This window comes from Leucoraja erinacea, chromosome 21, assembly GCF_028641065.1.
Source record: "Leucoraja erinacea ecotype New England chromosome 21, Leri_hhj_1, whole genome shotgun sequence".
NCBI classification, from domain to species: domain Eukaryota; kingdom Metazoa; phylum Chordata; class Chondrichthyes; order Rajiformes; family Rajidae; genus Leucoraja; species Leucoraja erinaceus.
The window spans coordinates 23628464-23654946 of NC_073397.1; the positions used below are offsets into that span (position 1 = coordinate 23628464).

General features: G+C 41.3%; 1 protein-coding gene across 1 annotated transcript in view; it reads right to left on the reverse strand.

The window, feature by feature from the left end:
- Positions 1-2261: 2261 nt before the first annotated feature.
- LOC129707413 (protein-glutamine gamma-glutamyltransferase 2-like) overlaps positions 2262-26483 on the reverse strand; it is a 36677-nt gene continuing 12455 nt past the window's right edge. The window contains exons 6-13 of the mRNA XM_055652420.1: positions 24538-24715; positions 19614-19749; positions 16488-16591; positions 14700-14942; positions 8824-9093; positions 8290-8450; positions 5352-5488; positions 2262-3197 (exon numbers count right to left, since the gene is read on the reverse strand). Coding sequence (XP_055508395.1) covers positions 3044-3197; positions 5352-5488; positions 8290-8450; positions 8824-9093; positions 14700-14942; positions 16488-16591; positions 19614-19749; positions 24538-24715 — 1383 coding nt within the window. The 3' untranslated portion in view covers positions 2262-3043. The remainder of the gene's footprint in view (positions 3198-5351; positions 5489-8289; positions 8451-8823; positions 9094-14699; positions 14943-16487; positions 16592-19613; positions 19750-24537; positions 24716-26483) is intronic.

Below are 26483 nucleotides of genomic sequence, written 5' to 3' on the forward strand. Positions count from 1 at the left end.
CAGTTGATTCCCTTTGACGTTACAAGCGAATGATTTACTGAAACTGTGGTTACTGATTGTTTCTTCTCATAGTTAGATTTAGTTCTTAGGGCGTAGGGAATCTTGGGCTATGGGAAAAGCCAGGAACTGGGTACTGATTTTGGATGATCAGCAATGATCATATTGAATGGCGGTGCTGGCTCGAAGGGGCCGAATGGTCTACATCTGCACCTATTTTCTATGTTTTTATGTTTCTAGAGCACCAAGTGGGCATCATGTAGAAGCAGCAGATTAGTACTTGGTTGCTGCAAAGTCATTTTAGACTGCAGAACCTGATACTGGCATAACACTTTGGTGAATAATGTAGATTAATGTAGGGTTATGGTCTGAGCGCAGGTATATGGGACTAGGGGAGAATACGTGTTCAGCACGGACTAGAAGGGTCGAGATGGCCTGTTTCCGTGTTGTAATTGTTATATGGTTATATGGTTATATGGTTATTCATAGTCATGCAGCATGAAAACAGGCCCTTTGGCTCAACTTGCTCAATGCTGACCACGATGTCCCATCTATGTTAGTTCCACCTGCCCATGTTTGGCCTATATTCTATAAACCATTGCTATCTATGTACCTGTTCAAATGTCTTTTTAATGTGGTTATACCTACCTCAACTCCCTTCTATCAATCTCATTACTCGCTATCTTCTAAGTGAAGAATTGCCTCTCAGTTTTTTTATTGGATGTTTCCCCTCTCATCTTAAACAAATGTACTTTGGTTCTTGCTTTCTCCAACTCGAGGTAAAGGACTGTGTCTCTATCCTATCGAGGAACTATGTACCTGCACTGTTGAAGTAGGGTCTTGACCCAAAACGTTACCCATTCCTTCTCTCCAGAGATGCTGCCTGTCCCGCTGAGTTACTCCAGCACATTGTGTCCACCTTCGATGTAAACCAGCATCTGCAGTTCTTTCCTACATTTCACCAGCACTGCTAGATCCGTCTGCTCCACTACATTCTCCAGAGCCATACTATTCACTGTGTTAGCACTGCCCATGTTAGACTTCCCAAAATACCTCCCGTTTTTCTGTATTCCACCAATCATTGCCAGGATGTGGTGAAGGCAGTTACGATGGTGGCTTTTAAGAGAATTTTAGATAGTCACATGATGTGCTGGGAAATGAGAACTATGGATCATGTGTAAGTAAATGAGATTATTTTGGCATTATGTTCAGCACATACGTTGTGGGCCAAAGGGTCTTTTCCCATGCTATAATTTTGATATTCTGTGCTCTATGTTATCAGTATTTCCTCAGACCCACACTGGAAGGACAGATTGGAGATTTGTTCTCGTCACCAGAATGATTTTGAATCTGCAACATTTCTGTTTACATATTCTGTGTGCTGCAGCAAGTAAGAATTTCATTCTATCCGGGACATATGACAATAAACACTCTTGATTCTTGACTTAAGCTCAGACTCACCAACCGTAATGTGACAAATTATTAGTTGGCAACTTCAAAGATTTCAAAGGTTTTATTGTCACGTACCAATTAAGTGCTAATGTGAATGGCCATACAGCCATACAAAAAAAAAGCTACAAGACGCACAACTACATAAAAGTTAACATAAACATCAACCAAATCGGATTCCCTACATTTCTCACTATGATGGAAGGCAAAAATGATCAATATTCTTCCTTTTTATTCTCCCGCATCAGGGCAGTCGAAACTCCCGCGGTTTGGAGTTCCCGTTGTCGGTCTCTGACTAGAGGCCGCGGGCTCCGTGATGTTATGTTTGCAAGCACCCATGGTTGGAGCTCCGAGGTCGATCCCTGGCAAAGGGATCTGGGGCTCTGCAATGTTAAAGTCCGCAGGATCGCCGCGGTGGAGCTCTCAAAATCAGTCCCCAGCAAAGGCCGCCAACTCCACGATGTTGGGCTGGAGTGCGGATGGAGATACGATAGAGAAAAAATCTTGCTTCTCCGTCGAGGTAAGAGATTAGAAAATGTTCCCCCAACTCTCCCACCACATAAAACAAGCTAAAGAACACTAAATACATGTATTTAATATATACAATTAAAGCACAAAGAAGGAAAGGACGGACAGACTGTTGGCGAGGCAGCCATTGCTGGTGCCACCCGGTGGCCACTTCAATCATACGACACAGAGTAGAAGTATTTGACAGGCAGCAAAGCGTTTACTCAAAAATACTTGACCACCACTGTTGTTGATGGGGTATAAGGTCAGAATAAACATCTAGAAATTAGAAAAATGGTTCTCAGTGCTAAAGACTTCAAAATCAACTTTATTATTTCATGAAAATTGTAACATATTTCAGTTACAGAAATCACAAAGGCATTGTATGATGAACTGATTATACCCTATTTGCAGATTACCTTTTGCTATCGGGTGATTAAATGTTTAGAACCAAGGCGCAAAGATGAATTACATTTGCTGTATTACATTGCCAAATTCCATCTACCATTCAGTCCAATGGAAGTCATTGCTCCAAAAAATTGGCACAGGAGACCATTTAATTAAAGAACTTCAGAATCAAATATGCAATGTATGCAAAGTGGCAGAGGAAAAACAAAGAATAATATTGGATATAATAGCAGAAATTTAACAAGATTGTGATATTGTCAAACATCAAAGAGTATAAACAGAATATTTCCTTTCACACCTTCATAAATCTAAAACCAGGTCAATCAAAGATACAAATTACCTCACAGCAGTATCCCACTGGCAACAATGAATATAATAGGCATTTTATTATCTGTGATGTTATATGAGAAATAATTTTGCTCCCATGACTTATGACCTAATGACCTTGTGTTGTCAACTACTATTTATATTGCTCCAATCTCTCTATGATCCATATGAAAGCTAGACATCTTTCAAGCAAATTCCAATACAAACTTCCCATAAACATGAAACCATTTACCAAAGCAGTCAAAGCTGATCAAAAATTGTAATTGTAGCCAATATACTTAAACATGTAAACTGACTAACATGTGAATGTCCCAGAAATTCACATAATGAAACAAGACATTTTGAAATCTTTTCATTATTTCTTCTTTTGGACATCAATCTTCAGAGATCCTTTCAAATTCTGCATTAAGTCGCAGTCAATATCTACCAGTAGTTTTCTTTCCCCTGGCTTTTTTGGAGTAAAGTCACACGTCACTTTTGCAAGGGCATTTGGCTTTACATCATCAAACCTAAGAAAGATAAGGAAAACAAGATGAATCCTTCCTTAAATATATGCATGACCAACCATTGTTAATTTTACCTATATGAGTAAATACTTAAAGACAAAAAGTAATGCTATGGATGAAATACATCAAGCAAAAGCACTGGCCACAACTCTCTAATATCCCATTTCCCCTCTGCCTCTCCATCTATTGCAACAATCCATCTTTATCCAAGTATATTTTTGACAGCTCCATCCATTGTATTAGTTGTCCATTCTTTACATTGCACGGAGTTAGTGTATGCAAGAATCAGAAATGTGTTGATACCGATAGGCACCTAACTATCAGCACCTCTAATGTTTTGCAGTTAAAAGTTCCAATTTTTTTATTTTGCCACATTTTATCAGGTTCATCACCAGGGAGTAGTGATGAGAAAGGAAAGTCTTATGTTGGTACAGTACAGTGTATTCAGAAAGTTTTAAAGATGTTAGCTCAATTATAGTCTTTCCGGCATATTTCCAACTGGGCGGGATTCCTGCCTGCTCTGTCCCCATTAAGTTCCTGCAATCAAAAGGTAATCTGTTTTTGCAAAACAGGAACCTGCAATGTTACCATCATTACGATGCCAATGCAACATTAGAAGAACTTTAGAGGGCATGAGGTTTGGTATGTCACCAAATACTCTCTTGTACTTCTACAGGTGTACAGTGCAGAGTATATTGACTGGTTGCATTACGGCCTGGATCAGCAAACCAGGAACAAAGGAGATTTCAAAAAGTGGTGAATACTGCCCTGTCCATCATGGATACTGACCTCCCCACCATCGAAGGGATCTACAGGAGCTGCTTTCTCAAAAAGACAGACAGCATCACAGAGACCCAACACTACCCTGGCCACACTATCGTTTCACTCCTGCCATCGAGAAGAAGGTATAGGAGCCTGAAAACTATAACGTCCAGAGAGAAGCTTCATTCCTATAACATTCAGGAGATGCTTCATCCCTGCACCCATCAGGTTACTAGATTTACTAGAATGTTGCCTGGGTTTCAACAACTAAGTTACAGAGATAGGTTGAATAAGTTAGGTCTTTATTCTCTGGAGCGCAGAAGGTTAAGGGGGGACTTGATAGAGGTCTTTAAAATGATGAGAGGGATAGACAGAGTTGATGTGGACAAGCTTTTCCCTTTGAGAATAGGGAAGATTCAAATAAGAGGACATGACTTCAGAATTAAGGGACATAAGTTTAGGGGTAATATGAGGGGGAACTTCTTTACTCAGAGAGTGGTAGCGGTGTGGAATGAGCTTCCAGTGGAAGTGGTGGAGGCAGGTTCATTGGTATCATTAAAAATAAATTGGATAGGCATATGGATGAGAAGGGAATGGAGGGTTATGGTATGAGTGCAGGCAGGTGGGACTAAGGGGAAAAAAAGTTGTTCGGCACGGACTTGTAGGGCCGAGATGGCCTGTTTCCGTGCTGTAATTGTTATATGGTTATTAAAACACTACCACCTCCAAATAAGCTCCAAACTATATAGAGTTGAGGAATTGCTTTTGGCTTTGCACTATTATTGTGCGTGTACATAAAGTATACAGTGTATATACAACACCTTTTGTTGTTTATTATGGTATATTATGTTTATAGTTATAGGTATTATGGTGTCTATTGTAATGCTTACACTGTATTACGTTTACATATCTGTTGTCCTGTTGCAAGTAACAATGTCATTGTTTTGAGACATAGAATAATAAACACTGTTGACTGTTGCCACCTATCTATGTCATCTACACTTTGTGTTTCCTTTGGTAAACCAGGGAATCATTTCAGTCTCGGAGCAGGCAAGAAGGGAGAAATGCCACAGTCATCATTAATTCCCTCATAACCATATTTCCTCATCAGTGCTGCTACGGATTGCTTGTGACAGTGTACCCTGTGAACTGGGGTCATCAGGTTGACATGTAGCTAACTAAGAGACCCAAGTTCACTATTGCGGAGCTTCTATCCAGATAAGTGGATAAAAGCACCTTTTAGAATCTTAGTCGTGGTCGAAAAATGTGAAGTCTCAAAACTGGATATCTACTTTCTGTTTTCCTCAATTACTTTAACGTCTAATAAAAGGTTTATTAGTAGCCAGATGTTACACATATGTCCTTTTTTCTGCCATTTTCAAAATGCAAACTTACTGTACGCTCTTTTCATCTTCAACCAGACCGTTTCCCTCAATGCTCATGACACAGTTCTTCAGTGGAAGAGCAAAAGGGTTCTTAAAGCTGATCTCGACATGTGTTTTTTCACCCACATAAGCATTAAAGTTCTGCATCTGATGGAGCAAATCAATTTTTAAGATTGTAAGTGATATTTCACATCCTTTGCAAAATAACAATTCGTCAAACTATTTCACAGGTGTAGTTTGCTCATGACTCAATTTACAACAAAATGGACATCATTGGACCAAAATCAATATATAAAAGCAATGCATGTTGTTTTAGATGTTGCCCTTTTAATTCAGATATCAGGAGCAGGTTAGAAAAGGATAGCTGGCTATTAACCAGTGAAAAACATTATTACCATATGTTGGCCACAAAAGACAGTAATCATAATTATTAGAATTTTTTTGTTACAGTTGTAGCTAGTCTTAATGTTAGAATGTGGCAAGGTTTGTAGATATGAATGGTGGCTTACCCCGTGGGTGCATAAATCCAAAGTCATATGTTTTGGTTGTCATTTCATGCTTTGCTTAAATTCTTTTCTAAATTTGCTATACAGCCAAATTTATAATAACAATTGCCATTAATTAGTGCACAATATACCATCATATGATTTGCTTCCATCCTGTCCAGCTCAAGGAGCTACGTGTGTCTGTCCTCCCTATTTCACCAACTTCTCTTCCTCATTGCATGAAAGTGGACCCTGAAGTTGCCACCTGATCATTGAGGTCAAGCACTATGGGAAGTGGCAGTGCCAACCCCCAGTAGTGCTCTGGCCACCTGCTAAGTCATAAACACTGTGTTACCAGCTGTCAAAAGACTGAAAATCTGTGAATGTCACCAATTCACGAACATTTTAAATTATTGGTGGAGGAGGCAGATACTCTCATAGCCTTTAAGAAGCATCTGTACAAGTACTTGAGTTGCCAAGAAACGTTGGCACAGGTATGATGGACTGTCGGGCTTATTATTGTGCCACTTGACTATTATCAATGAATCAAACTGATAACTATTTTAGTTATTAACTATTATAATTTTAAATGTTCTTGAAAACCGTAATAACTATAAAACAGTAAAAAGTAAAGTAATTCAATCGGAACAAAAATTACAAATGATCTGAAACTTGCCTATTCTATTCATATTTCTATTAATCACCATTGAAATGAATGAGGTTTTCTGAATCCATGCCAGGTCTAACTTGGAACAGATTCAGTGAACAAATTTCTCAGCAAGACTTTTGGGGTGGAAGATTGCAACCTTCATGTGGTCCGCCCTGTTTCAACTAATGCAATCAACTCAACGTGCACAAACGGAAGATCAAATAGAATAAGTTGTCCAACAACTTTAGGCTGTGGACGCCACATGAAAGAAGAAGAAGCAAGACATTTGGGAAACTATAGTAAATGTTTGTTTTGCAATTGAGGAGTCCTGGCTTGGTGGACAATCAGAATGAATAGAGCAAGGACATTTCAGGATGTTCAGGGCTCTGAACATACATTAGTAATCCTTAGAAATAGTTTGGATTGCCAAGCCGTCCCTCCTTGCAATCGAGCGGTGCACCATAATTTTAAATGGACTTGCCAAAGCAACACATGATTCTGCAATCGAAGACCTGGCTCCCCACTGAAGGTTAATGGTATAAAGATCCAAGTTAGTGCCTTCTGTTTTTCACCAAATATCCAACTATACTGGACAACTACACCAGTTCTAATGCTGCTGCAGACTTTCCTAAACTCTTTTGCACTTTCTTCCAGGCAGGACTGGCAGAGACGGGCCAGAGTTGAGCTGGATTTAGCGCTGCTTCTCTACACTGGTTATGGGCCTGGGGGTGCCACTCCCGTCTGATTCCCTACATCTCTGGTCGCCCTCGGTCGGGGGGAGGGGGGACGGGACTCGGGAGGGGACGGGAATTGTCCAGTGGCGGTTTGGCAGCAATTGCGGTGTTGGAGACCTGGGATCGAGCATGGCTGCAGATGAGGACCAGGCCTGTGCCCATGCCACAGCACGGCTGCCGAGACTATTTTTTGTTTGTGACCTATGACCTGGGCATGCGCAGTCGGAATAACAAACTTGCTTATTCTCCCTTCACATCAACTTTAGCTGGTTTCTCCCTCATGACACTTTAGTTACCAATTCATCCAATTTCAGCTTCTCCCACTCAAACTGCGGGTCAAATTCTTTCATTTTATGATCACTGCCCCCTAGAGGTTCCTTCACCTTCAGCTCCCTAATCAAATCTAGTTCATTACACAACAGCAAATCCAAAATAGCTTTTCCCCTGATGAGTTCGACCAGGAGCTGATCTCAACGGCCATCTCGTTAGCATTCGATAAATTCCTTCTCTTGGGATCCAGTACCAACCTGATTTTCCCAATTTACATGCGTATTGAAATCCCCGTGACCACTGTAACATTGCCGTTCTTACATTCCTTTCCAATCTCCTGGGGTAATTTGTACCCCACATCCTGGCTAATATTTGGAGGTCAGTATATAACTACTGTCAGTTTTTTTTAACTCTACCCACAGGGATTCTACATGTTCTGCTCCTATGTCATTCTTGCCAAGGAATGGATTCCATTCCATGCCAACAGAGCAATGCACACCCTTTGCCCACCTGCCTGTCCTTTCCATAGGAAGTCCATCCTTGGATGTCCATGCTATTTTGTTATTGGTCTGCACACTTTAAAACAATGGAAAACCAGATAATCCATTTCATGCCATATTAACTTTTTTTTGCATTTTTGTGTAATATTAAGCTATTTTCTCTGATTTCTTGACATGCATTTATGTTTCCATAAGATATAGCACACCATCATTGATTTGGACCTGGGTTTGGAAATAAATGGGAGAAACATCAATTTATTTTTTACTTCCTCAACAACAATTGAATGAGTGGACAATTCCTGATTAATACCTTAATTGTGAGAGGAGGATTGAGCAGACCAATGTCTTTTATTGTCGCTACATTGTTTTCAGGTAATTTATCAGTTACATAAGTTATCAGCCTCATCCGGTAGTACATATCAGGAAATGTTCCATAGTCCTTGTAGCTCAGTTCCAAAGGAATGCTCTTATCTATGAAACATCATGAAATAACAATTGATACATAATGATCATATGTCATCTTACAATATATCAATAGAAACAACATCTAACTATAGATTTTTAGAACCAATAGTCTCAAGAGGTCATGAAATAGATGTCTAGCTAATGTGAAGTTGTGGTGAATGTTTCCAAAAGCCATAAGGAAGTTTCATTTTTTCGAATGATTTAATGTGAAACCAAATAGCCATTGGGTCAGGCAGTCTACTGTTCAATTTATAATTTTATTCAAATAATTCAGCACCCACCCATCCCCTCAAACTAAATCACTGATGATTTGGCAATTATTTCAAGCACTTCTTAAAAAGACAAATGGTATTACTTTGTTAAATAGTCCTTGTGTTACCTTCCGCAGCAGGAATGGTGATCTCTTTTTTAAATGTCTTGATATTTCCTTTCTCTGTATTTCCTTGATACATTTTCTTCTTAGCCCAAAAATTGACTGTACAGACTTTTTCCTCTGAAGACTTGTTGGAAACGACCACGGAGACTGAAACTGTCTGTCCGAGGTAAATAGGCTGGCTAACTTTCAGAGATACTTTTAATGTCTTCTCCAGTGCTGGCTCGTCTATTGATATTTTTGCCTTTTTAAAAATCTCTTCTTCTTCAGTGGAACCTGGGAATTAAACAAAACAAACCTCTTTCAGTCTTCAGGACAAAAACGCTTCAATTTCATAATCGTGCTCTGACACAGCCAGTACCATTGCCAATTAAATTGTGATTTAAAATTGTAAGCCTTAGAACATGATTCACATTTTGATCACTGTTGACCTCACAGTTAAGAACCATTGCACTATGTTCTTATTTTTAGAATTAAACTAGACCAAGTGCAGACCCGTTGGGTCTGATCCCCCAACGCAATTTTCCAGCATTCACCCATTCCCTCAGCGCAACCCACTTGATATTTTTGAAATTTTAATCATGAAAAAGTCGGGGGAGGGAAGAGGAGAGGGAGAGGGGTTGTGGCACTCGGCAGCTAGAGAGCCCATTGTGATTGGTGCACTGGAGGGGGGGGAGGTCAATACCCTTGTCTAGTCCTTCGAGATAAGTCAGCGATGGGAAGTGTGTGGGGGAGAGGGATGAGGGAGGGGCTCTTATATTAAACTATAATACCCAGAACAGGATGAAATAATGTTTGATTCACAGGCTTAAAGTCAATATCCAGCCCTGCTAGAGAGAGGGGGGGGGGGGAGGGGGGGGGGGGGGAGGGGGGGGGAGAGGGGGGGGGGGGAGGGGGGGGGGAGAGGGGGGGGGGGGGGAGGGGGGGGGGGGGGGGGGGAGGGAGAGGGGGGGGAGGGGGGGGGGGGGGGGGGGGGGGGGGGGGGGGGTGGGAGGGGGGGGGGAAGATGGGGGGGAGAGAGGGGGGGGGAGAGAGGGGGGGAGGGGGGGGGGGGGGGGGGGGGGGGGGGGGGGGGGGGGGGGAGGGGGGGGGGGGGGGGACATCACTCGCAGTGCGTGGAACACTGCATGCAAACCCATTGTGGCGTCATCATGTCGTCAGCCAAACCAGACGGTTTTATTTATTAAGTTATTTCAGATTTTTGAACATTTTTATTAATAACTCGAGAAATAATGCATGAATTTTTCAGATAAGGAAACTTTGGACTCACAGGATAAATCTATGGAAATTTTATCGTTGCCGCCTCATTCTTTCGAGAAGTTGTGATCACACACAAACAAATAAATAATTAAATACACATCCAACTTCAGAATTTTATAGTTCTATAAGGATAGATAACTTCATGATCACTGTCACCTAACAAAAAATGTTTTACCGTGGTTTAACTATTTTAAACTTATGTCAGTTTCGAACATATAAATGAATCCATTTTTACTACATGTGCAACTTTAAACATTTGTGTTAAGATGACCCTTTTTTAAAATTCACACAAAACCTTTAAAACTGACCATTGACAGAATCTCATTAGATGGTCGGCATACCAAATAGAACGTTATCTGTGAAATGTTGTCATCTATTTATTTTAGTATAAATCCCAATTGGTTTGTGTAGATTCATCACTGAAAATGAGTAACAGAGCTCTCCGATAAAGTAGAAAATCTGTGATCATCTGCAGTAAACTCAAATTAACCTTTGATTGCTTTTTGACTATATTGATTTTTGGTTTATTTCATAAAAAACGTAAGCTATGAGGTTGGCTGCAAGAAGGGCAGAACTGGCCGCTCCTGGGTTTCGATGTCTCAGATGTGATAGAGAGGGAGATAAAAGAGATGGAGGACCTGCTTTACTAATCAGGGAGAATGTCAAGGTGACTTTGGTAAGGTCATCAAAAAGGCCAACAGGAACTTCTGCTCCAAACTGGAGGATGAGACAGATGTTCGGCAGCTGTGGCAGGGCCTGAATGCAATCACCTCCTAAATGGAGAAACCAGGAGGCAGCTCGAATGTCGGCGAAACATCACTCCCTGACGAGCTCAATGCGTTTTATACATGCTTTGATAGGGAGAATACTGATGTGCCTTCCCGAGCCTCCATTCACTGTGATGGTATTTCAGTCTCAGTCACAGAGGCCGACGTCAGAGGGGTGAACCCCCGAAAAGCGCCTGGTCCTGATGGTATACCCGGTCGTGTTCTAAAAACATGTGCAGACCAACTGGCCAGGGTTTTTATGGACTTTTTCAACCTCCCACTTCTGAGGTCTGAGGTCCCCACCTGCTTTAAAAGGGCATCAATTATACCAGTGCCCAAGAAGAGTAAGGTGACGTGCCTCAATGACTATCAACCAGTAGCACTAACGCCTGTGGTGATGAAGTGCTGTGAGAGGTTGATCATGGAGCAAATCAACTCCTACCTCGACAAAAACCTGGACCCACTGCAGTTCGCTTACCGCCACAACAGATCAATGGTGGATGCGATCTCGCTGGCTCTCCACTCCGCTCTGGACCACTTGGACAACAAAAACTCATATGTCAGGCTGTTGTTCATCGATTACAGCTCGGTATTTAACACAATCATCCCCTCCAAGCTGGTTACCAAACTCGCAGAACTGGGTCTCTGCGCATCCCTCTGCAATTGGATCCTTGACTTCCTCATTCACAGACCACAGTCTATTCATATTGGTGTAAATGTGTCAGCCTCGATAACAATCAGCACGGGAGCACCTCAAGGCTGCGTGCTCAGACCCCTGCTGTACTCCCTCTATACTCATGACTGCGTAGCCGGTCACAGTGCAAACTCCATCATCAAGTTTGCTGACGACACCACTGTTGTGGGACGTATCACTGATGGGGATGAGTCAGAGTATAGAAGAGAGATCGAGCAACTGTCCATATGGTGCCAGTGCAATAACCTGGCCCTCAACACCAGCAAAACCAATTAACTGATTATGGGCTTTGGAAGGAGTAGGAGGGGGACCCACAGCCCCGTTTATATCAACGGGTTGATGGTTGAAAGGGTCACGAGCTTCAAATTCATGGGCGTGCACATCTCTGAAGATGTTTCATGGTCCGAGAACACTAATGCAATCATCAAGAAAGCTCATCAACGCCTCTACTTCCTGAGAAGATTACGGAGAGTCGGTTTGTCAAGGAGGACTCTAACTTCTACAGGTGCACAGTAGAGAGCATGCTGACCAGTTGCATTGTGGCTTGGTAGGGCAACTTGAGCGCCCTGGAGAGGAAAAGACTACCAAAAATAGTAAACACTGCCCAGTCCATCATCGGCTCTGACCTTCCTTCCAACGAGGGAGTTTATTGCAGTCACTGCCTCAAAAAGGCTGGCAGTATCATCAAAGACCCACACCATCCTGGCCACACACTTATCTTCCTGCTACCTTCAGGTAGAAGGTACAGGAGCCTGAAGACTGCAACAACCAGGTTCAGGAATAGCTACTTCCCCACAGCCATCAGGCTATTAAACCTGGCTCGGACAAAACTCGGATTATTAATAACCAATTATCTGTTATTTGTACTTTATCATTTTATTTATTCATGTGTGTATATATTTATATTATAGTATATGGACACATTGATCTGTTTTGTAGTAAATGCTTACTACATTCTGTGTGCTGAAGCAAAGCAAGAATTTCATTTCAGGGACACATGACAATAAACTCACTTGAACTTGAAGGTGGAACCTAGAGAGTACATACTGGAGGGTTCATCCACTGTGCACTCAAAGGATAAGAAAGGTGAATCACTCTAATAGGATGATACTATGTGCCTCCCAATCACCAGCAGGTGATAAAGTAACAGACATCTAGGCGGATTGTGGAAAGATTCAAACAAGGTTGTTGTACCGAGGAACTAAGTTCCCCATAATTGACGTACTTTCTCAGTGCAAAAGGCTTTGTCAGGGCAGAATTTGTTAGATGTATCGAGTATGTGGATAGTCCAACTTGAGGAGAGACCATACTGGAACTTGTACTGGACATGAGCTTGGCCAGGTGACTGGTCTTTCATTAGAAGAGAGATCACATAGAAAATAGGTGCAGGAGTAGGCCATTCGGCCCTTCAACCCTGCGCCGCAATTCAATATGATCATGGCTGATCATCCAACTCAGTATCCTGTACCTGCCTTCTCTCCATACCCCCTGATCCCTTTAGCCACAAGGGCCACATCTAACTCCCTCTTAAATATAGCCAATGAACTGGCCTCAACTACCTTCTGTGGCAGAGAATTCCAGAGATTCACCACTCTCTGTGCGAAAAATGTTTTTCTCATCTCAGTCCTAAAAGATTTCCCTCTTATCCTTAAACTGTGACCACATGTTCTGGATTTCCCCAACATCGGGAACAATCTTCCTGCATCTAGCCTGTCCAACCTCTTAAGAATTTTGTAAGTTTCTATAAGATCCCCCCTCAATCTTCTAAATTCTAGCGAGTACAAGCTGAGTCTATCCAGTCTTTCTTCATATGAAAGTCATGACATCCCAGGAATCAGTCTGGTGAACCTTCTCTGTACTTCCTCTATGGCAAGAATGTCTTTCCTCAGATTAGGAGACCAAAACTGTACGCAATACTCCAGGTGTGGTCTCACCAAGACCCTGTACAACTGCAGTAGAACCTCCCTGCTCTTATACTCAAATCCTTTTGTTAAGAATGCTAACATACCATTCGCTTTCCTCACTGCCTGATGCACCTGCATGCCTACTTTCAATGACTGGTGTACCATGACACCCAGGTCTCGTTGCATCTCCCCTTTTCCTAATAGGCCACCATTCAGATAATAGTCTACTTTCCTGTTTTTGCCACCAAAGTGGATAACCTCACATTTATCCACATTATACTGCATCTGCCATGCATTTGCCCACTCACCCAGCCTATCCAAGTCACCTTACAGCCTCCTAGCATCCTCCTCACAAAGTTTTAATATTGTTATGAATAAAGATAAATCTGGACCTTAAGTCAGTGCGCTAAGTTGGAGCAACACACATCACACACAGCAGCATTAGGCAGGTCTGAAAGGGGCAGTGTAATGTAATTAGCAAGTAGTAGTGAAGAAAATCCCAAGGGTCTTTTTATGTACATTACAAACCAGGGAGAAGGTAGGACCACTCAAAGATAAAGATGGAAATTCATGCTTGGAGTCAGATTATGTAGCTGAAGTGCTTAGAGAGACTAGACAGCATAGATTGATGATGAGAATGGTAACATATAAAATAAATGTCTAGGCATGGCTTTTAAACAGAGAGTGGTGGTTGCCTCGAACCTGCTGTCAGAGGTGAAAGTGGAGAAAGACATGATAGTGGTATTTAAAAGGCTTTTAGGTGAGGCACGTGGATATACAGGTAATGGATATATATGGGCCACATGCAGGCGGAAGAGATTAGTTTAACCTTGCATCATGTTTGGCTTAGACATTGTGGGCTGAAGGGCCTGTTTCTGTGCAGCACTGCTCAAGTTTAATTTAGGTTAGTTTAAAGACCCCACACTGAATCAGGCCATTCGGCACATCGAATCCATGCTGACCAGCAATCCCCGCACACTAACACTATCCTACACACTATCCAAGCCAATTAACCTGCGAACCTATTCGTCTTTGGAGTGTGGGTGGAAACCGGAGATCTCAGAGAAAACCCACGCAGGTCACGGCTTGAACATGCAAACTCCATACAGACAGCACTCATAGTCAGGATCGAACCCGGGTCTTTGTCACAGTAAGGCAGCAAATCTACCGCTGTGCCACCGTGCTGTCCCTAAAGTTCTATAACAGTTTTGAGAGGCCCTTTTTTTAACTTTGTGCTTATTATTCTTTTTTACTTACCATCAGGATATTTGTATAAGTGTGTGATATCCTCACGTTCATCCTTTCCACACTTCTTGGTGCTCACACAGTGGCCAACGTTTAAAACATCAACATCCATCTTCATCTTTGTTCCATCAGCAAACAGCAGCCAATTTACACGTTTTGCATTCACTTCAGCAAAAACAAATGGAGCATCATACTTGTGATCCAGATCTCCTCCTTTGATGGCTTTCACCGAAGCAGGGCCACAGCAGTAAGTTCCTTAAAATGCAAACAGATTATTGTGAATTTGAATAAATTATAGTTATGTAAATGTAAAACTTAACTGAAAGGCATGTTTCTCTGTTTGCATATTATACAGAAATAGGCCAACTGGCAGGCATTTTGCAGAGGGAACTATACATCTACTGAAGTTGGAACTATTTGTATGATATTCTGGAGACAAATTGCTTCAACTGATACCGCAGATAGTAAAGTCTCCCTGGATTCCTTTCGTTATCTGCTTTGGATATAACAGGGGATAGGATGGACTTTTGCAATGAATTGCAATCAAATTGCTTTTCAAGTAATACAACCTCATGCAATTTTACAGCAATGCATGAGACTTCACTTTCTAAACAAAATGGCCGCATAGCAGGCAGTGTTTGGATTCCTGGGGACCAATTACAAACACTTTGCTCACTTGATTGATCATTTAACGTTTTCACATTTCAATTACTCTCTGTGTTTGGCCATTGCATTCTACTTTCATTTTTATAATCAATTCAATTCATGTTGATAAGTTCTAGGAGCAAAATTAGGCCATTCAAGTCTACTCCACTGTAAATCACAGCTGATATGACTTTCCCACTCAAACCCATTCTCGTGCCCTCACCTCTATAACACCTGACACCCATGCAAATGCATTTCAACAGTGACAAAAGTCTCAAAACACTCAAAGTATGTTGACACGTTCTTTAGATTAGATTGTTCCCACAAATGTAGAAAACTCACGATCAGCCAAATCAGATATGTAAGACAATTAAAGGATTAATAGGCTAAATATGGAATAATGTTTCTTCTGGAAAGAAGCCCAGCTAGGGAGCATTCCCTTAAAACTATGGTTAAACCATTGTAGAGAAACATCTGGAGCATTTCTTCATGTGAAGGGTGTTGAAAACATGTAGCTGCTTTACATATGGAGCAAGTGAGATTAGACTAACTGGATATTTCAAAATCAATATTTAAAAGTTTTTGTTGGGAAGGAGAATGAAAGATTAGTTTAAATGCATATAGATCCAGATAAACAGAGATCTAATGAATGTTTAGTTTAGTTTATTGTCATGTGCACAGAAGTACAGTGAAAAGCGTTTGTTGTGTGCTCACCAGTCAGTGGAACAAAATACATGTTTACAATCGAGATTCACAGTTTACAAATACATGATAAAGGGGATAACATGAATAATGTTTAGAGCAAGATAATGCCAGTAAAGTCCAGTCAAAGATAGTCGGAGGTTCTCCAATAAGTTCAGGAGTTGAGTTTTAAAGGGGAGGGAAGTGTTGGAGATGGTACAAGAGAATTTGAGCGCGGGATGGAAATTGGTGGTGAAGTTAATGAAGTCCATGAGTTCAGGACTGTTCTCTAGTTGTGGTCGGGTGGTTCAGTTGCCTGATAACAGATGGGAAGAAACTGTTCCTGAACTGGATGTATGAATGGTGGAATGGACTGCAGGGATTTTGCGGCCTGCTCCCATCCCCATGTTCGTGCTCTGTCATTGTACCTTTCGTAATGCATACAATACGCCTGAATTCTAATTCAGTCATTACCGTCACTTTCCTCCTGTGGTGTTGCATCCACAACTTGCCAACCATCATATCCTGGGTCCAAATCATTTCGGGCCATCCAACTCTCATTCCAAACGTGAAAATTCCTGAAATAACAACAATAATATGTCTTAAATTTACGGAAACATAACTGAAAATTAGGTGATTAAAAATGATAATCAAGGTTTTAAAACTCTCTTACATTGCAGAAGCAGAATAAATACAGGCCAGTTCATGGTAGCAGACTGCAATCAGTGACACACTGCCAGACATTCCATGCAAATACTAATACACTTAAAAAAACACTTCTCACAAATATCAATTATCCTGGAATTCCAATGTATAGAGAAACACACTTACAGACACATTCACAGATACTGGCACACATGAATGTCTTTAAAAGGAATATCTTTGCCAAAATGTTTAATATTATTCACCCACAGAGCAAATTGGCTAATACATCAACAAACTTGATTTGCTGAACACCACTTGTCCAAGAACCGTAGTTTGAGAAACTATGCGATACATTTAGATATTTAACTTGAACTTCACACCCAATGCTAATAGTGGCTCGAGCTGTCACAACACAAGGCTCAACTGGCCAACATTCACATTCTAAAATAAGTTATCAATAAGCCTTCATTCATGAATTTAAGCAATCGGTACGAATAAAGGCACAATGAACAGTGGATGCTAAAATCTGGCAAAGAACATGCTTGAGTGACTCATCGGGACAGACAGCATCTCTGAAGGACATGAATAGGCAGCATTTTGGGTCAGAATCCTTCTTCAATGAGCATGTTTTGTTGCACCCAAAAATATATTTAATTAGTTAGTCATTCCAAACAAATATGTAGGTGTGTCCAAACTACCAATACATTAAAAGTTTTACATGCAATACACACATTCTTCCCATATTAAAGTTTCATCCAACACCATTTTTCTTAACATTCATACATATTCCTTTTACCAAGCATTCTTTTAGCAATGTTACAAAATTTTGAGATTTTAAAAATCAAGTCTGTAATTTATCCCATTAGATAAAGCCTATAAAGAAGTTTAATTTGTCACCTAATTCACTTTCATATCTTCAGTATTAAAAAGGTTATGGCCATTTTCATACTCGGAAATTAGCATCTTGCTTTTCCATTGACTTAACACAAAAGCTGTGATCGAGGACAGTCAAATGGCCATAACTCTCTTAAAAATTAAGAGAACTAAAATAAATTTTCAGTTATTATAGATTGAAGCATTCTGAAACAAATATGAAACAATCTTACTTAGATGAAATTAAAGCATAGAATTAGTTAGTTACCTAATTGTAGCTAATTACAAATTTCAATTACTAGATCTAAACATCTATCATTTTCTTAAGAATAGATTAACATGTTTAAATAGCCTAAGTATCCAAATAACATTCACACAAGAATTCACAATAAAACATAAACTTTTAAATCTCATTGTCATGGATTTATAGGCCAAATGGAAGAAATGTAAAGCCAAACTGCCACTTTGTAAAATTTGCTGATGACACAGTTCTCCTGTCTCTTCTTCCCAGCCACACACAACATCACAGCTCAGCCCTGCAGGACTTTATAGTATGGTGTGAAAAGTCTTGTCTTGAGCTAAATATAAGCAAAACCAAGGACATGATTGTGACTTTCTCCCCCCAACAGAGACAGATGGCTGAGGCAGCCACCACTGTCATCCAGCAGGAGCCAGTGGAGATAGTGGAGGTATACAAATACCTGGGAACAGCCTTCGACAACCTGCTAAGGTTTTCCTCTAACATAGAGGAAATCCTTAAAAAGTGCCATCAGAGACAGTACCTACTCAGGAAGCTGAAGTCATTTGACATTCTCACTACATTCTACTACGCATTCATTGAAAATATAATAACCTTCTCTTTCACTAGCTGGTTCCACTCCATCATCCTGCAAAACAGAAACCGCCTGTTGAATGTGGTCAAGGTCTGCTCAAAAATCATTGAGCAGCCCGTCCGAACTCTCACTGCCCTATGCGACCAACAGTCTGTTCAGGACCCCTCTCACATCCTGTTTCCTGAGTTTGAGTGGCTCCCCTCAGGACGCAGACGCCGCTGTCCGGGTTGCCGGACACAGAGGAGGAAGGCAACCTTCATCCCCAGGGCTGTCCAGCTTTTTAATGCTGATCACTGACTCATGAACATATGAAATGAAATAACCTTCTATATGCACTTTTTAATTGAATCACTTAGGAAGCATTTTAAAACTATTGCTATGTGTTGAATGTTGATGTGCGGTGTGTGTTGTGTGATTGTGCAGTGTGTCTGTGAAATGCGTGTGTTGGTTGATTGTGCAGTATGCGTGCTGCTTATGTTTGTTGATTGTGTCCCTTTTTAATTTGCCCCTAGGGGACGAATAAATTGAATTGAATTGAATTGAATTGAATTGAATTGAATTGATTTGAATTGAATTAATATATGTAATTTAATGGCCATTTAAATCATCTTGCGAATGGGTTTTTCTGGAACACGATCATTTGGAACGTTGCGGTTTGCGGTGCTTTTGACCCCCATATCGGCATGCTGGTTCGTGTGGGGACTAAATCACCACTTTGCAACTTAAAATATGAACTAAAGGCATCTTAAGGACCACTTTTATACATAAAAATAAACGGCTTTCTTTTACCTGTCACCTACATGAAATCTGTCCCTGTTGTCGGCGTTGACGGCTTTAGAAGCTAATTTTTAAAATGACTCCAGCGCTGAACTAGTCAGGCGATTAAAAAAAAAAATACACAGAACAGCCGTCGGAACGATTCTTCAGCAAAAGTTTGCAGTCCAACCAAATATAATCCAGGACAAGGTAGGAAACAAAAACGTGTTTTAACCCCGCCCCCTCTCAAAGGTGCCAAAACGCGCACCCGACCAGTGGCAGAATTGCAGCCCCGCTGAAGGTAAGTATTGTAACATACCTAATTCTTTGTAAATATGAAATATACCCATCCACCAATTCTCAGATGGCTTTAGAGATTGTTGCAGTAAACATTTCTACAATTAGATTTCACCATAGTGCTGTAATATTATCCCAAAGGCATATGATAACAAAGCATTATTCGGTCTCAATATTCATATCTGTTTTAACTTACCAAACACTATCACTTGACCCTCCTATGTCGTCCCCTTCAACATTATAGTAGTTATCAATAGTCAGGTTTGCATCAGTATCATGAGCAGAGTCAAAGTTGGTGACCACACGAGTAGGAATACCCAAGCACCTTAAAACTGAAGAAAGTGGTTACTATACACTTGATATGTCAGGCTGTTATTCATCGATTACAGCGGCATTTAACACAATCATCCCCTCCAAGCTGGTTACCAAACTCGCAGAACTGGGTCTCTGTGCATCCCTCTGCAATTGGATCCTCGACTTCCTCATTCACAGACCACAGTCTGTTCATATTGCTGGAAATGTGTCAGCCTCGATAGCAATCAGCACGGGAGCACCTCAAGGCTGTGTGCTCAGCCCCCTGCTGTACTCACTCAATACTCACGACTGCGTAGTCAGTCACAGTGCGAACTCCATCATCAAGTTCGCTGACGACACCACTGTTGTGGGACATATCACTGATGGGGATGAGTCAGAGTATAGAAGAGAGATCGAGCAACTGTCCATATGGTGCCAGCGCAATAACCTGGCCCTCAATGGCCCTGACCATTAAAAATGGCCCAGACCATTTTTAAAAAGGGTGGGAGAGAGAAAATGGGGAATTACAGACCAGTTAGTCTAACGTCGGTAGTGGGGAAACTGCTAGAATCAGTTATTAAAGATGGGATAGTCGCACATTTGGAAATCATTGGACAAAGTCAGCATGGATTTATGAAGGGTAAATCATGTCTGACGAATCTTATAGAATTTTTCGAGGATGTAACTAGTAGAGTGGATAAAGGAGAACCAGTGGATGTGTTATATCTGGACTTTCAGAAGGCTTTCGACACGGTCCCACATAGGAGATTAGTATACAAACTTAAAGCACATGGTATTGGGGGTTCAGTATTGATGTGGATAGAGAACTGGCTGGCAGGCAGGAAGCAAAGAGTAGGAGTAAACGGGTCCTTTTCACAATGGCAGGCAGTGACTAGTGGGGTACCGCAAGGCTCAGTTCTGGGACCCCAGCTATTTACGATATTTATTAATGATTTGAACGAGGGAATTGAATGCAACATCTCCAAATTTGCAGATGACACGAAGCTGGGAGGCAGTGTTAGCTGTGAGGAGGATGCTAGGAGTCTGCAAGGTGACTTGGATAGGCTGGGTGAGTGGGCAAATGCATGGCAGATGCAGTATAATGTGGATAAATGTGAGGTTATCCACTTTGGTGGCAAAACAGGAAAGTAGATTATTATCTGAATGGTGGCCGATTAGGAAAGGGGGAGATGTAACGAGACCTGGGTGTCATGGTACACCAGTCATTAAAAGTAGGCATGCAGGTGCAGCAGGCAGTGAAGAATGCGAATGGTATGTTAGCATTCATAACAAAAGGATTTGAGTATAGGAGCAGGGAGGATCTACTGCAGTTGTACTTGGTGAGACCACACCTGGAGTATTGCGTACAGTTTTGGTCTCCAAATCTGAGGAAAGACATTCTTGCCATAGAGGGAGTACAGAGAAGGTTCACCAGACTGATTCCTGGGATGTCATGACTTTCATATGAAGATAGACTGGATAGACTCGGTTTGTACTCGCTAGAATTTAGAAGATTGAGGGGGGATCTTATAGAAACTTACAAAATTCTTAAGAGGTTGGACAGGCTAGATGCAGGAAGATTGGTCCCGATGTTGTGGAAGTCCAGAACAAGGGGTCACAGTTTAAGGATCTTTTAGGACGGAGATGAGGAAAACTTTTTTCACACAGAGAGTGGTGAATCTCTGTAATTCTCTCCCGCAGAATTCTCTCCCGCAGTTAGTTGAGGCCAGTTCATTGGCTACATTTAAGTGGGAGTTAGATGTGGCCCTTGTGGCTAAAGGGATCAGGGGGTATGGAGAGGAGGCAGGTACAGGATACTGAGTTGGATGATCAGCCATGATATTGAAAGTATTGAATGGCGGTGCAGGCTCGAAGGGCCGAATGACCTACTCCTGCACCTATTTTCTATGTTTCTATGTTCAACACCAGCAAAACCAAGGAATTGATTGTGACTTTGGAAGGAGTAGGAGGGGGACCCACGGCCCCATTTATATCAACGGGTCGATGGCTGAAAGGGTCAGGAGCTTCAAATTCCTGGGCGTGCACATCTCTGAAGATGTTTCCTGGTCCGAGAACACTAATGCAATTATCAAGAAGGCTCATCAGCACCTCTACTTCCTGAGAAGATTACAGAGAGTCGGGTTGTCAAGGAAGACTCTCTCTAACTTCTACAGGTGCACATTAGAGAGCATGCTGACCAGTTGCATCGTGGCTTGTTTCGGCAATTTGTGCGCCCTGGAGAGGAATACTACAAAAAGTAGTAAACACTGCCCAGACCATCATCGGCTCTGACCTTCCTTCCATCGAGGGGATTTATCGCAGTCGCTGCCTCAAAGAGGCTGGCAGTATCTTTATTCTTTGGAGGTAGAAGGTAAGGGGGGGACTTGATAGAGGTCTTTAAAATGATGAGAGGGATAGACAGAGTTGACGTGGATAGGCTTTTCCCATTGTGAGTAGGGAAGATTCAAACAAGAGCACATGACTTGAGAATTAAGCAACAGAAGTTTAGGGGTAACATGAGGGGGAACTTCTTTACTCAGAGAGTGGTAGCTGTGCGGAATGAGCTTCCAGTGGAAGTGGTGGAGGCAGGTTTGATTTTATCATTTAAAAATAAATTGGATAGGTATATGGACGGGAAAGGAATGGAGGGTTATGGTCTGAGCGCACGTAGATGGGACTAGGGGAGAATAAGTGTTCGGCACGGACTAGAAGGGCCGAGTTGGCCTGTTTCCGTGCTGTAATTGTTATATGGTTATTATATGGTTATATGTTATCATCAAAGACCCACACCATCCTGGCCACAAACTCATCCCCCTGCTACCTTCAGGTAGAAGGTACAGGAGCCTGAAGACTGCAACAACCAGGTTCAGAAATAGCTACTTCCCCACAGCCATCAGGCTATTAAACCTGGCTCGGACAAAACTGATTATTAATAACCCATTCATTATCTGTTATTTGCCCTTGATCAGTTTATTTATTCATGTCTGTGTATATTTATATTATGGTATATGGACACACTTTTCTGTTTTGTAGTAAATGCCTACTATGTTCTGTGTGCTGAAGCAAAGCACACTTGACAATAAAGTGTCCTATACTTGACAATAAACTCACAAACTTGATTTATACTCGATTCAGCAGTAAGAGAATATCTTCTTGGTTGAGCAAATGAATATTTTACTTTGAAGTACAAAATGGGTAGCCTCACTAAATGTTTCAGCTACACATTATGACCATTATAGGATTAAAAAAAGGCAAATTTGAAACAAAGCTGGCTGGTAATTCAGTATGAATTCAAATGGACTGTGCATTACCTGACAAAAAATATAGTGTAATAAATTCATTCACATTAATATGAATAATCTGAGTAGCAAAGTTCAGACACATTTTATTGTAAGCACGTACATGTTGGTCTAATGCATTAATTATTTGAGGGTATCTTGATTTTGGGCTGTTGCATTGTAATGTACCAGGTTAAATAAGCTTTTCAGCTAAAGTGGAATTGTCTGCCAAAAGCTCCGTGTCAAGCAAGCAGGCTTGCTTGAGAAAAAAATTAGGTGCTTAGAAAAGTAATTTTATGTACTGACAATTAATCCTCATGTGATGCAACTGCAAGGACATATCGCAGTGAGACAAGAAAAACCTTTCTTCACAGGGATATCCAAGATTAGCTCATCTTCTGAAATGGTAAATATCTCCAATTTTGGTATTGGGGGGGGTGGGGGGGGGGAGATAGTTGGTTTTATAACATAGTTTAATGTTGCGTGTGGATCAGGGAAGAAGCATGGCCATATTAAGTATATAACAGCTGCTGTGCATGAAGTCACTGAACTTTTCTTTGGGCCGAGATTCCTGAACGATGCCAGGCCCCACAAGCTCAGGGCACTTTGATTGATCTCCAGTCCAAGCTGTCGTAAGTAGTTCCCCACAAGCCTTTGCCGTTGGAGGATGTATGACACTGAGTTTATTTGCTGTTTGGTGCTATTTAGTTTTCATTTAGTTTAGAGATACAGCACGGAAACAAGTTCTTCGGCCCACCGAGTCCACACTGACCAGCAATCCCCGTACACTAGCACTATCCTCCACACATTAGGGACAATTTAAATTTTATCGTCAATTAACCTACAAACTCTACATGTTTGGAGTTTTGTAGGAAACCGGAGCTCCTGGGGAAAACCCACGCAGGTCACGGGGAGAACATACAAACTCCATACAGACAGCACCCATAGTCAAGATCGAGCCCGGGTCTCTGGTGCTGTAAGGCAGCAACTCTACTGCTGAGCCACTGTACTTTTATTGTTGTTTCAACATTATTTTCTTCGTAATTTACAATGTATGAGTGTTCTTCCATCATTCATCCGAATCCTTGAACTTGCTGATATTGCGGACGTTGTCAGATTATCACGATTTAACCTGAACCAATGGTGAACGCATTGGATTTTTTTATTTCTGTTATTTCACCCTTTCTCCTTTCTGCTGGTTTCGATTGGTGTAGAACCGTCGTCTACACACACCACATATATTTATAGGATCCCAAAACAAATAAACCTAAATGCCTACTGTATATTATACTCTCCGCAGCTCCTGCAGTTACTTCAATGGGACATTGGCAATAATTCCGGGGACATGAATTACACCCCATTTGCATTGGTCTATCAAATTTCCGCTGTTCTTTATTGAAATGCATTTATTGGGCTAAATTAGTTTAAAACATTTTTTGTATTTATCAATGCAGAAATATATTTACTTTTGGAAATGTATATCATGTTTAATGCATATTTAATCTTTGTCCACTTGTTTGCGAAATCAAACATAAAATGTCTCTCTACCTGTGCAAGTCACTGCTGCAAACACCCAGCACTGCCCGTAGCGAACTGGTTTGAAATTACTTTTTTGCCATTGGCGAAGAATGGCAATACTTCCATTCCATTTCCCTGGATACACTCCACCAGTATATGGGCTACTCCATCTACCCTGGAGAACTCCTTGGTCATAGGCGCTATTCACCTGAAATTAAAATTGTACAGAAATCATTGTGTGGATATGAGAACAAAGCTAAACGCAGGAATGGAATGGGATATTGATAAGAACCCACTGTGAAATCACAAGAAATGTCTGAAGCATCAAGATGCAAGAAAGAGATACAAGAAGATTAACATGCTCAGATCTCTTGCAATATTAATTTTATAGACCCAACGCATGGGATAAATGGGCCTTATGAAGAATGCTCCCAATGAAGAAATACAAAGAAATGTATTATTTCATTCTCCACACCAGAATCTAATTGCATGCAAGGTGTAACACTAATTAGGATCCGACTTAGATTTAATTACCATTAAGCCATTGTCATACTGCACAGAAACAGGCTCTTTACCAAAAAGGCCTGTCCCACTTACAGAATTTTTTTGGGAACTTCCCTGCACCCGTCATAGTCGCAGAAGGTCGCCGACAAACCTCAAAATGTTGAAAATCCAATGGCAATCAGAAAAAGGTACGACTGGGTGACTACTCATGCCCAAACAGGCATCACCCATATGTCATATGTCATATATATTTCTGGTCGCCACTGGATTTTCAACACCTGAAATATTTCAGCAACCTACTGTGACTTTGACGGGTGCTGGCAAGTCGCCGAAAATGTTTGCATAAGTGGGACTGGCCCTTTCCCATGACCTTGTCAGCCTTCAAGTATTCATCTATACATCCTTATAATTATAAAACTCTGATCTTGTACGTGGATGCGTGTGTGTATGTGTATTTATTTGTGTTTTGTCACATCTTCTCGAAAAAATCAATGCAGTAACGGTAAAATTTTCAAATATTCCGGTAGAGATTTACCCCCTGGAGTCTGAAATTGCCCTATCTGAAATTTTTGAGCTTTATTTCTAGAGTTATTTATGAATAATTTATTTCTCGAGTTATTATTTACCCCCCTCCAACACACAACCCCCCTCCATCACACACACACACACCGTCCCCCCCCACCCCCCCAAATCCCCCCTCACCCGCACACCCCCATCCCCACATCAGCCCCCCCCCTCCCCCACACCCACCTCCCCATCCACACCCACCCCCCTCCCCCACACCCCCGCACACCCCCTCCCCCAAACACCCGCCTGCTCCCCAGAGAGGTGGAACATTGCTTTAGGGGAACGGGTTGCTTTGGGGAACAGGTGATGGAATGTTGCATTGAAGTATTGGTTGCATTGGGGGGGGGGTGGGGGGGGGGAGGAGAGGGACACCAGGCCTCCTTATTGTGTTTTTGTGTGTTATTTTTCATTGTACCGCTGCTGGCAAATTCATTTCACTTGCACTTGCAAGTGACGAATAAAACTGATTGTATTGTATTGATGGTATTGTAGTCTAGTCTATACTAATTCCATTTACCAGCACTTTGTTGAAAGCCCTCTATAATTTGGTCAATGCCTTCTATGTCTTTCTTTTTTAATAATAACACTGCAGACAACTAATGTCGAGTTTTCAACAACAGCCAATTGCACAGATGAAGAGCACAGATGAATCGTTTTGAGAACCTTATAAATTTTAATTACACCAGTAATCTTATATTATTATTCAGTGAATCTATTCAATTTTATCCTTTCAGCATTATATTTATTCAATGTTTCCCTTTATTCCTCTCCTACCTTCCTCAGCTTGATGTGTTGGGGATCTCTATCAATATCATGTATTCTTCAGTTTATAGTACCAGGAATTGGTACTTCTTTAAAATGTAAATTAACAAATTAAAGTACCATTCGTTTTCTCAAAGCATCTA